At 41.3% G+C, this 12,776-nt stretch overlaps 1 protein-coding gene across 5 annotated transcripts in view; it reads right to left on the minus strand.

The window, feature by feature from the left end:
- The window catches only part of PXK (PX domain containing serine/threonine kinase like), an 87,275-nt gene that overhangs the window by 18,739 nt on the left and 55,760 nt on the right, over nt 1-12,776 (minus strand). For all 5 annotated transcript variants that reach the window (XM_003785537.3, XM_023510675.1, XM_012802506.2 and 2 more), the window contains exons 8-13: nt 10,247-10,351; nt 8,995-9,096; nt 7,644-7,805; nt 7,091-7,208; nt 5,742-5,820; nt 1,893-1,941 (exon numbers count right to left, since the gene is read on the minus strand). In XM_003785537.3, coding sequence (XP_003785585.1) covers nt 1,893-1,941; nt 5,742-5,820; nt 7,091-7,208; nt 7,644-7,805; nt 8,995-9,096; nt 10,247-10,351 — 615 coding nt within the window. The remainder of the gene's footprint in view (nt 1-1,892; nt 1,942-5,741; nt 5,821-7,090; nt 7,209-7,643; nt 7,806-8,994; nt 9,097-10,246; nt 10,352-12,776) is intronic.

Consider the following 12,776-nt stretch of genomic DNA (forward strand, 5'->3'; position numbering starts at 1 on the left):
TGGCATCACGCTCACAGCAACCTCCAACTCCTGGGCTCAAGCGAGTCTCCTGCCTCAGCCTCCCAAGCAGCTGGGACTACAGGCACCCGCCACAACACCTGGCCATTCTTTGGTTGCAGCCATCATTGTTGTTTGGCCGGCCCGGGCCGGGGATTTGAACCCGCCACCTTAGGTACATGTGGCTGGCGCCCTAGCCGCTTGAGCCACAGGCGCCGAGCCTCTTGTTGGGAATCTTAATCTAACAACTGCCCAGTTTGCTTCTGAGTCTACCACTTCTTAATTTATCAGCTTTTCAAACCATGAGAAGTCTGGGCCTGGAAAACAGATACCCAGATCATGTTGAACTTTTTGTCTTTATTGTTCTTTAAAAATTCTAAATTTAAGAAAACTCTGAGTAGGTAATACAGTTACATGGTTCAAAATCCCAAAGGTATAAAAGGGATATACACACATCCAGTGAAAAGTCGCCCACCTAGTTCTCTTCCATGGAGGCTGAATACATTTCCCAAGAAGTTTCAGTGAGGAAGAGATGAATTTAAATATTTTTTCTTTCTTACTTCAGATCCAAAAAAGGCATTTTTGTCAGAACTCCTCTGACTGGCAAAATAGGACAGAGGAAACCATCTCTCTCACCTGTATAATCTTCTAAACCCCACCCCCACCTTGGTTTTGTTTATTTTTAAATTTATTTTCTAAATTTATTTTCATCATAATAGTATTACATGTTCTTTTGGAACATAGAGAAAAGAGAGAGAATTACCCTTCAATCTCCCATGTGAATCACACGAATAGTGAGCACTGAGACCCAGGCCCTTAGTGAGGTATTTACATAGACGAACTCAGTTGTCTTATGACAGCATACAGGCATCACTTACCAATTTTACACAGAAGTACACGCAGACTCAAAAATTAAGTACTTGCCAGTAGGTAAGTGGCTCTTAACTAGGAGTAATTTTGTACATCGCACTCCAGGGGATATTTACCAATGTCTGGAGACATTTTTGCCACAGTGGGGAAAAGGAGGGCAGGGAGTATCACTGGGATCTAGGGGGGCAGAGGCCTGGGACATGCTTCACATTCTACAGTACACAGGCCAGCCCCGACAACAAAGAATTATCCACAATGTCAATGTGATTAAGAAACCATGGATAATGGCTTATCATTATAATAGCAATATAAGGCATTAATTTGCATTTTTGGGTTCCAAAACCTATTCTCCTTCTTTCTTGCTTTTTTTTCTTTTTTTCTTTTTTTTGGAGACAAAGTCTCACTTTGTTGCCTGAGTAGAGTGTCCTGGTGTCCCTGAGGTTCACAGCAACCTCAAATTCTTGGGCTCAAGCAATCCTCTTGCCTCAGCCTTCCAAGTAGCTGGGTCTACAAGTGCCTGCTACAATACCCAGTTAGTTTTTCTAATTTTAGTAGAGATGGGGTCTCATGCTTGCTCAGGCTGGCCCCAAACTACTGAGCTCAAGCAATCCATCAGCCTCAGCCTCCCAGAAAGCTAAGATTGCAGGCATGAGCCACTGTGCCCCACCAGCCCATTTTCTTTCTGTGATATACAATATCACTGCTTCCCAGGAGACTTCCTTCTAGTCTTGTTTCTAAGTACAGATACATTGTTTTAAATGCTCTTCTTTTTTTATTTTTAATTTAGCCCAGATTGTAATCATTTTCCATGTTACTACAGTGTCTTTATAAATTTTACTTTTATTAGATAAAAATATTTTATCAAATAGATAATATAAATTATTAAATTTAGGACCTTTAGATTACTTCCAAATTTTCCCCATCAGATACCTTCTTTTTTAGACTAAAAAAAAATAGCCTAAAAGCTAACTTTCAAAGTAAATTTAGTTTCGTCACAAACCAAAAAATAATATAATTTGCTTTACCTTAAAATGTGGTTTTTCAGAAGTGGTTAATAAAACATCGCTGAATAATCTGTAAAGAAAAGAAAGAAAAAAATCTTTTTTGAACCCGATGCACTCTCAGAATAGGATTAAAGCAAATTTAGCCCATGAGGTCCCTCCCCTGCCCCACATCCATAGTAGCTTCTGCACCCAGGCCACAGTTTCATGTTAGTCACCACACACAAAGGAATGTGTACACCTCCCCGTGTGACTCCCCCATTGTGCCATCGGAAGTGTGAGCCAGCTGTGTACTGGAGGTGATTTTTCCACCGTAGGGAAACATACCATTGTAAGAAGATAATTTTTACGAATACTAATTTGCAAAAATACTATAAATACTATATGCAGTAGACATTTCTAAACAGAATAATTGGTTTCCCCTTTTTTCTTACCTCAGAAGAAGATAAAATTTATTCTAGAGCTCAAAAATGTTCAAGTAAGTAGAAAGGAATTATCCTGATTGGAATATAATAGGAAAATAATTTTCTTCTAAGTATCTCTCATTTTAAAAGACAGCAGATTTTGGAGTATATCAATTCCCTCTTCATAAATATGTCATTAAAAACAATAGTGGCCAGGCACAGTGGCTCATGCTTGCAATCCTAGCACTCTGGGAGGCTGAAACTGGATTGCTTGAGCTGAGGCAAGAGGATTGCTCAAGCCCAAGAGTTTGCTGTGAGCTAGGACACCATAGTACTCTACCCAGGACAACAGAGTGAAGCTCTGTCTCAAAATAAATAAATAAATAAATAAATAGTCTTGGCTTGGCACTTATGGCTCAAGCAGCTAAGGCGCCAGCCACATACACCAGAGCTGGCAGGTTCGAATCCAGCCTGGACCTGCCAAACAACAATGACAATTGCAACCAAAAAATAGCCAGGTGTTGTGGTGGGCACCTGTGGTCCCAGCTACTTGGGAGGCTGAGGCAAGAGAATCGCTTAAGCCCAGGAGTTTGAGGTTGCTGTAAGCTGTGATGCCACAGTACTCTATTCAGGGCAACAGCTTGAGGCTCTGTCTCAAAAATAAATAAATAAATAAATAAATAGTCTTGCTAAGTTGGTTTGGCTGGCCTTAAACTCAAGCGATTCCCTTGCTTCAGCATCTGGAGTAGGTGGGACAACAGGTACATGTCACTACCTGGCTGAATATTCTGCTTTTTGAAAGACAGGAAATTCATAACAAGTAGTAATTACAGGGTCTTTTCCCCACAGTACTTCCCAGAATCTTGTCTGTCCCATTTACTTACAGATGACACTTTTTTTTTTGAGACAGAGTCTCACTATGTTGCCTTCAGTAGAGTGCTGCGGTGTCACAGCTCACAGCAACCTCAAACTCTTGGGCTTAAGCAATTCTCTTGACTCAGCCTCCCAAGTACCTAGGATTACAGGCGTCCACCACAATGCCCAGCTATTTTTTGGTTGTAGTTGGCTTGGGCTAGATTTGAACCTGCCAGCTCTGGTGTATATGGCTGATGCCCTAGCCGCTGAGCTATAGGCACCAAGCCTCCAGATGACACATTTTAACAGAACATAGTTCACACCTTTCCAAGTACTCTTTTCAAGGCAGAAGCCCATAAGATAGAAAGATTTAGGTAAATAAAAAATATTTAGATTCTTTTTGTTTATATAAGGTCTCACCCTATTGCAGGAGCTACAGTACAGTAGCTCCATCAAAGCTCACAGCAACCTCAAACTCCTAGGCTCAAGTGATCTTCCTGCCTCAGCCTCCTGAGTAGCTAGGACTACAGGTGTGTGCCACCATGCCTGGTTAATTCTGTAAAAAATTTTTTGTAGAGACAGGGTCTTGCTATATTGCTCAGGCTGGTCTTGAACTCCTGATCTTAAGTGGTCCTCCCACCTTAGCCTTCTAAAATGCTAGGACTACACGTATGAGCCATCACGCCTGGCCTTGGATTTACTTTACAACTAGAAGACAGTGAGAAAAATGTGAGAGCTTTGGAGTGGAAAGTGCAAATGCAAACTTAAGTAAATCAATCTCCATATAGGCTGTTCTCTAACTACAATAGAATTTTGTTCTTAAAAGTCTGTGAGGCTCAGTGCCTGTGGCTCAAGTGGCTAAGGCGCCAGCCACATACACCTAAGGTGGCAGGTTCAAATCCAGCCCGGGCCCACCAAACAACAATAATGGCTGCAACCAAAAAATAGCCAGGCATTGTGGCAGGTGCCTATGGTCCCAGCTACTTGGGAGGCTGAGTTCGCTTGAACCCAGGAGTTGAAGATTGCTGTGAGCAGTGAAGCCATGGCACTCTACCCAGGGGGACAGCTTGAGGCTCTGTCTCAAAAAAAAAAAAGTCTGTGAGAAGGCTCAGTGCTCATAGCTCAGTGGTGAGGGTGCTGGCCACATACACCAAGGCAGGCGGGTTCGAATCTGGCCCAGGCCTGCTAAACAATGACAAATGCAATAAAAAAACAGCCAGGTGTTGTGGTAGATTCCTAAAGTCTAGATTTGAGCTCTAGACTTGGGAAGCTGAGGCAAGAGAATCCCATAAGCCCAAGAGTTTGAGGTTGCTGAGAGCTGTGACACAACAGCACTCTACCCAGGGCCACTCCGTCTCAAAAAAAAAAAAAAAAAAAGTCTGTGAGAAAACTATTTTGTTTTCTAAACTGGATCTACTTTTTTCATGTTCACATTGTCATGAATGTTTGATGGACTGGAACCTGATGCTCCAATGTTGCTACCATGTTTCACTGAAAATAAGACACTGTGGGCTCTGCACCTGTGGCTCAAGTGGCTGAGGCACCAGCCACATACGCCAGCCACATACAGAACCAGGGAATATTGCACAGTATATGATACTCAAAAAATATAGCCTGAAAAAATATTAAACATAACTAACACTTAATAAGCTCTGGTTAAGTACCTGGCACTTACTAGGCATCACCTCATTAAATCCTCCCACCATTTACTAAAGAGGGGAATATTATTATCATAATCCCCATTTTACAGTTGGGGAAATGGGAAATTCCACTTCCAGATTTGGACACCTTGCCTGAGGTCACCCAGGTAGAAGTGGGATCCACTCCCAGGTCTATCTGACCTCAGCTGCATCCTTCTTAACTATTCCTCCACTTCTCCATGAAAGAATAGACAGGTATCTAAAGGGAAATCCCCAATGCACTATTTCAACTGTCTCAGTGGATTATTCATAACCCTGTCTAAAAGAAAGTATCCTTTGAGTGCTAACCCCCTAGCACAGTGCCAGGTACATGCTAGATGTTTCATAAAGAGTACTCAGTAAGTAAAATAACAAAGAAAAGCATGGGGCCCCCAAAACACATTGCTCTTTTCCTAGAGGGTAGACCCTCCAAGACCCTGTGACTAGTCACAGAGGGGGGTGAACTGGTTTGCTGATTCAGGGTCAGAGAAGAGAGACACTGATGAGGGCCCTCCTCTGATGCTTCCTGAGCTGGGGACTGCTACATGGACACACACACAATGCTAAGAATGAATGAGAAGAGACACACGTAAAAATGACACTGATCTTTTTTTTTTTTTTTTTTTGCAGTTTTTAGCTGGGGCTGGGTTTGAACTTGCCACCTCCAGTATATGGGGCCGGTGCCCTACTCCTTTGAGCCATAGGCGCCACCCAAATGACACTGATCTTAAAGGAAAGCCATCAGACAACGAGAGCACAGAGGTCACAAAGAAAGGGTAATGACACCATGCTATGAATGCCCATTAGCAAGCAGGTCACTTCAGTTCTGTAGGGACCACAACTGAGTCTTTACTATAATACCAGGTGCTTAGGCACAGTGATCCAGTGTTTGACACAGTTATCAAGATTACAACCAACGCATATGATTGACTTACGGCATCTGTAAGAGCCGGGAGACGGTAGGCATGCCATTTTTACAGGCTTCACAAGACAGCGTAGACTCCAACACGGCCACTTGAAATGAACAGATACACATTTTAGTTCCACAGAACACACTGGCAAATCCACTTGCTGATGAAAAGTTTGACACTGCTTTGCAATAACTGTCTGCAGGCTGATCAGGACAGTGTCAAAACTCTTCACACACAGACAGATGGCATACATGGGGGGGGGAATGCTGGCGACACTGGTGTTACTGATGACTCAAAAGAAAGGGTTTAGAAACCACATGCTGACAGAAAGCTAAATATATTTCAAAGGTAATTGGAGGAAGGATTCAAGATCACTCAGAAAAGTATTTGTTCTCTTAAAAGAGAAGTAAACACTATACAGAAGTAAAATTCTGAACTTGAGAGACATTTGGCTGTTTGTCTGCTTTTAATCAAAACCAGCACACAAAATGCCAATTGTTAATATCTTATCATCTGACTCTTTGGGTACTATAAACAAGCAGCTGGATTTTTCTAGCCACAGGTCACTGTTCAGTTTCAGCTGTTCAAAGTCAACACAAAATAGTCCCAGAGCCTGTTCTCTTGAACTTTCTCGTCTGACACAGTAACACTTGGTGGAGGGTTGACTCCCATGCTTGGTGGAAGGTTGACTTGCATGCTTCTGAGGCACAGTGGTCCAAGGCCTGCCCTCCCCACACTCCCCTGCTCAAGCCATGAGTTCTGAGCTGGCTGTGGAGGGGAAGAAAGGGTCCCAGGGCCAGTCTGTACAAGTTTTTACGTCCCTACTTCCTAAAAGTGTCTCTTAGCTCTCCACCAGCTGTGTCCACCTCAGGTAATGCTAAAAGAGCTCCTAGATCCTATCTGTCTGGGTGTCTGCATTTCTGTCTGCCTGCCCTAGGTCTGGGCCCACTATACCCTTACCTACTAGGCTTCTGGCCTATGTCTCTCTTGTTCCTCGCAAATCCCAGTTCAGCCTTGGTCTGCCTCCTGACACCTGCCAGAGTTCTCAAGATTAGCTTGAAGTCACTTGACTCTGGTGTCTGCTACTGCATCAGACTCATGCTGGCCATACTTCTCTTTACATCTTCCTGCTAATGCATTTTATGAAAAGTTCTGGGAAGATTTCAGATATCCTGACAGATGGACAAACCATCTCAATTTTTACTGAAATGAATTTAAATAAATCACTCAAATTTGATCTACTTTTAAACTGAATATGAATTTCTGGCTGTGGAGGACAGCAACTTCCTCTGGGGCTTTCCTAGACTCTGGAACAGGTGAGTACCTCTGCAAACCACCAGGACCCAGAAGACCCCTCCCTATCTCATACTGACCCACAGTCACGGACGGGGCAGGAGGGAAGGAATCTACAGGCACCGAGTCTGGTGGTCGTCCATAAGTCATTTCATATAGTAAGTGGCCAAAGCAGTGGACATCCACACTTTCCAATGTCTGTGGAAGAAAGAGAGTAACAACACGTTCATCCTTCAGTTTGGCTTTGTGGATCCCAATGCCCCTGACCGAGACCTCCTCTGAGCAATAAGGCCAAGGGCAGCCCCACTCCTAACTGGCAGTGAAAACAAAATCCCAAAGCCTTTTGTAAAAGCTCACAAGGTACTGCTCTAACCAGAGGTCTTGGTCTTACCCTCCAAGGTTTTCCAGTTAATGCTTCTAGTCCACTCCTTACTCTACCTATCACTTCAAACTTAGCCTCTCAGGGCTCTAGCAATGCTCTGTGACACACACAGGACCAAGCAGCAATGCTGACCCCAGCTGGACCTTACACAGCTTAGTGCATATTTCTTACATAGGCAGATCATGGGTCTTGCCATAGGGATAATTTACACCTAAAAATAAATCTGCTGCTTCATTATTTTAGCAACTTACATTGATTTTCCTGAATTGTGAAAAATAAGATCGATAGAAGGATGGAAGTCCCAGTAAGGAATTTTCAAGGTCTAGCAGCCGGCAAGTGTCCCCATCTAGCATCACATTGGAGGCATGAAGATGTCCATAAGGGAAGCCCTTGTCATGAAGAAACTTTAGTACCTATTAAAAAATAGGTAAAGGTTATTCAGATACAAATCAGGTTAAACTTTGTTTTTTAAGTCAATATATTTTGAAACAAAATCAAACAAATCAGTGGGGAGACTGTTGAAGAAAAATTCCACTCACACCCAATTTTTTGTAAAAGAAAGTAAAGCTGAATGCTTTCCATCTGTAGGCGGTAATGCTACACCAAACTCTCTTTTCCAAAGAACAGAGAAACATGCTGCGTCTGCTAAGACTTACAAACTTTGATGCCAAAAGGCTCTACTTTAAACACTTTCTGATCCCAACAGGCCAGCTCTCTTCAGGACAAAGTCTTGATCCTCTTAAACAGAGGAGCAAAGCTATCATATCAGCGCTTCCGCCAGTTATTCAGGAAAAAGGGTAGAGTTAAAAATATCTCTAGTTCAATTTCTCCTCAGAATATATTTTCCTGTTTATTAATAGAAATACACAACAAGCTCCCACAAAAAGGAGCAAAGTTTTCAGTTGCCATTTAAGTAAACAGTGGCTCACTCAGTTACAGAGATGCCAGGATACAGCGCTACAAAGACCTGGTAACTAGAGCAGTGCCAGCCCAGGGAGATCCACTGAGGACTGGAAGAAAATACTATATCTTCTCTTTTCAGTTGTTGCTTTTTTAAAAATAGAATTATTTTTTAACTTAAAATGTACAAAATAATATTAGTGGCTATATATGCATAAAATTTATACTGAAATATATATAGTATGGGGGTGGTTATACTTAAATTGATTATTACAGATAAAGCCACACAATCCCAGAAGCTTGGAGAATACTGACAGACGGTGATGTGGGAAAGGCTTTTCACTGCTGGTTACTATTCTATAATAGAGACACCTGGGTATATATATGACATAACAAAATAAAAAATCTTGACGTAGAGATAAAGATCAACCAAAGATAAAATATAAGTTGATATCCTCACAGTAAAGTTCTTAAACTCAGATACTATATTACAATAGTTAAAGCTTTTGGAATTTTGGAAATTTAAATTACTGTTACCTTAATCTCAAGCATTTGCTTGTTGGGGTACAATATGACAATGCCATCAGTTTATAAGTAATCAGACAACTTAAGCAATTTTGGATACTGCCTGAGAACTTTTCCAAAAGCATAATGTGATTTTGGATGATATTCCAATGTAACTTAGACAAAAGTACTTCTTACCTCTAATATTTGTCGGCCGTATGTTTTTATTTGCTGGAGTTCAAGGCCCTGAATCTTCTTAGGGTTACAGTACTTCTTTAAAAACAGGTCTTTTGGTTTTGCCTTTGGAAAAGAAGAGGCAAGAATTTATAAAGGCTGGAGTGCCAGAGATGGCCACCCTGCAGAATATGGATTTTTTTTTGAGACAGAGCCTCAAGCTGTCCCCCTGGGTAGAGTGCTGTGGCATCACAGCTCATAGCAACCACCAACTCCTAGGCTCAAGTGATTCTCCTGCCTCCGCCTCCCAAGTAGCTGGGACCACATGCGCTTGCCACAACACCTGGCTATTTTTGGTTGCAGCTGTCATTATTGTTTGGTGGGCCTGGGCTGGATTCGAACCCACAAGTTCAGGTGTATGTGGCTGGAGCCACAGGCACCAAGCCAGAATATGGATTTTTAAAATACAACAGTTTATGTAGTTGATAGAAAGAGGCTGACCTGGGTTCCGTCCCTTTTCTAGCCAAAGAAGATGTGCCTATTCTTAGCCTTAACAGACCCTAAAGTTTTGCATAGTGCTAGAATTCTTCAGTGTTGCTTTCTTCAGGGCAAGATACAAACTTTAAAATTGACCTAAGATGTAATCCTAGCACTCTGTGAGGCCAAGGTGGGTGGATAGCTTGAGCTCACTGGTTCAAGACCAGCCTGAGCAAAAAGCGAGACACCATCTCTACTAAAAACAGAAAAATTGAGACAAGAGGATCACTTGAGCCCAAGAGTTGGAGGTTGCTGTGAGCTATTATGCCACAGCACTCTACCCAGGGCAACAGCTTGTACTCTGTCTTAAAAAAACTAAATGAAATTAAAAAAAAATAGGGGGGTGCCTGTGGCTCAAAGGGGTAGGGCGCTGGCCCCGTATGCCAGAGGTGATGGGTTCAAGCCCAGCCCCAGCCAAAAACTGCAAAAAAAAAAAAATTTTTTTTTTAAATAAATAAATAAAATAAGATAAAATTGACTTAAGAGAGCAACCTACAATGTAATGAACATGCTTGTTTCATGCTTGTTAAATGTTCGGCCTTCCCTCGTGTGGGGAAAGGAATACTCTATTTAACCAAACTGGGTAGCTTTTATTGCTAGAATAAAAATAAGTTACAAATGAAATCAAAATTAAAATAAAATCCTCAAGGCATCTGTAACCTTAGGAATTAAGCATTAATAATGGGTCCTAAAGGGACTTGAGGACTTCTTTAAGACCATGAACTTGTATCACAAGTACCTTGTAGATCAGATCCTTCAAAGTTCCTTTTTCGTTAAACGTCCTAATTAACAATGCTGAAGATTCATTAGCTGTGGCAAAGGTAACCCGATAGATGTAAGGGTGCTGCCAAAACAAAAAAGAAATTTACGTTGAGTTGCGTTAGGATCTAGATCTTTTTAGATCCGGGATCTAGTTATGTAGAGTCAAGTGTAGCCCTTCAGTTGCATACAAAGGTGGTGCTGTTCCCTGAACACATGGCATTTTCAAGTTATTTGGTTCCTTCTTCAGATGGAGGAAGGGGCATCAACTGTAGTGACAAAAGGAAGTGGGTAACGGACATGGTGAGCTCTACCTGTGAAGTGTCTGCTTTGGGGTGTGCACTCTCATGGTTAAGTAAAAGTGTGGAAGAGAGAAATAGCATGGATTTTTAGAATAATAGTTTTAATATTCAGCCCCTTTAAATTGATAAGGAATATAGCCAAATCTCAGAACAGCAAAGTGGAGTTTAGGATAAATGTGTCTTTGGTCACAGCTTTGCCTAACATTCTGCACTGCTATTTGAATGCCAAGCTAGGAAGCATGACAGCCAGAAAACAAGCAAAAGTAGCATCTTCTGGCATCTCAGCCCTTTTCCAGAGCAGCTGGCATGAATCTTTCTGTCCTACAAAAGTCTGCAATATGATGATTCACAGTGTCCTTCTCAGATGAGGACACTGACAGATTACTTAAGCACTAAAAGTGCTCATATGACCTAGAATTTTGATTACGTGAAACAAATTTGTTCCAGACAGGTATTTCAATGCCTATTGGCTCAAAGGAGTTATATTGAAAATATGAACCTATGGGAGCTGAGCTATTAGGGATGGCATGGAGTGGGTTAGGGGATGGAAGGGTATACCCAGGAAAATAGAGTAATTGATCATGAAGTTTCTCCTGATCAACCTATCAAAAAAGTAGATGCTTTTAACAGCTTTATTGAGATATAATTCACATATAATGACAATTTACCCATTTAAAGTATACAATTCAATGGCTTTCATAGTTATGTAACCATCACACAATCTAATTATAGAACATTTTCAACACCCCCAAAAGAAACTCAATGAGTAAAATAAAGTACTTGAGTCTATACTGATGTAAATACAAAAAGAAGGGAAAAGAGGAGTTCTTCTTTATGGTACAACGCCAATTAACAAATATAGCAGGAGGCTGGGCAAGGTGGATCACACCTGTAATCCTAGCACTCTGGGAGGCCAAGGTTGGAGGATCTTGAGGTCAAGAGTTCAAGACCAGCTTGTCTCTACAAAAAATATAAAAATTAGCCAAGCACTTGGTGTACAGATGGTGGCACACATCTGTACTCCCAGCTACTTGGGAGGCTTGAGGCATGATGATTGCTTGAGCCGAGGAGTTTGAGGCAGTTGACTTATGAACATACCACTTCACTATATAGCCAGACAATAGAACAAAACTCTGCCTCAAAAATAAACAAAATTAGAGAAAGATTGATAGAGTTAGAATATCACTTTGAATGCTAAAACTAGTAATTGTGATAGATAGGAGATTTATGTAGTCTCAAAATATCTCTCTATTCATTACTTATTAATTCTAGGTATTAATCTCAAGAAAATAATTACAGATAGGTACAAATGTTTACCTTAATTTTTTCACAATGGCTTTTTTTGTCTTTTTGTTGCAGCTGTCTTTGTTGTTTTAGCTGGCTCTGGCTGGGTTCGAACCTGCCAACCTTGGTGTATGTGGCCGATGCCCTTACCTATTGAGCTATGGGTGCTGCCAGGCTTTTTTTGTCTTTTCTTATAGGTTGAGGGTCATCCAAATATCCAGTAGAAAATTAGTTAAATAAACTAAGGTACAGCCAATGATAATTTTTTTCTTTCTTTTTTTTTTAGTAGGGGACAAAGTCTCACTCTGTCACCTAGGATAGAGTGAAATGGCATCATCATAGCTCACTACAACCTCAGACTCCTGGATTCAAGTGATTCTCCTGCCTCAGACTCTAAAGGAGCTGGGAGTACACATGTGTGCCACCATGCTTGTCTAATTTTTCTATTTTCTGTAGAGATAGGGTCTTACTATGTTGCTCAGGCTGGTCTTAAACTACTGTCCTCAAGCAATCCCCTCAGTGTGAGACGCTGCGCTCAGCAGGGCCAATGATAATTCTATTCAACCAGGAATAATGATATAAGACTATTTCTTTGACAACCAAAGATGCTCATGGTACACCATTAATAAAAAAATTAGGTTTTAAAACACTATATACATAACGTAATTTTAAAAAATCATACGAATTGTAGAAAAGTAACAACTCAACATTTTGGTTCATACTTCTGACTGGCTGGGATTATAGGTAAGTTCTATTTTCTTATTTTTGTGTATCTATGTCTCCGACTTTTTACAATTAATACGTACCACTTGTATGTACTATCTTTTTTTATTCTTTTTTTTGAGACGGAGCCTCAAGCTGTCCCCCTGGGTAGAGTGCCATGGCATCACAGCTCACAGCAACCTCCAACTCCTGGGCTCAAGC

This window comes from Otolemur garnettii, unplaced genomic scaffold (genome assembly GCF_000181295.1).
Source record: "Otolemur garnettii isolate 467f Iridium unplaced genomic scaffold, OtoGar3 scaffold00015, whole genome shotgun sequence".
In the NCBI taxonomy this organism is placed as follows: Eukaryota; Metazoa; Chordata; class Mammalia; order Primates; family Galagidae; genus Otolemur; species Otolemur garnettii.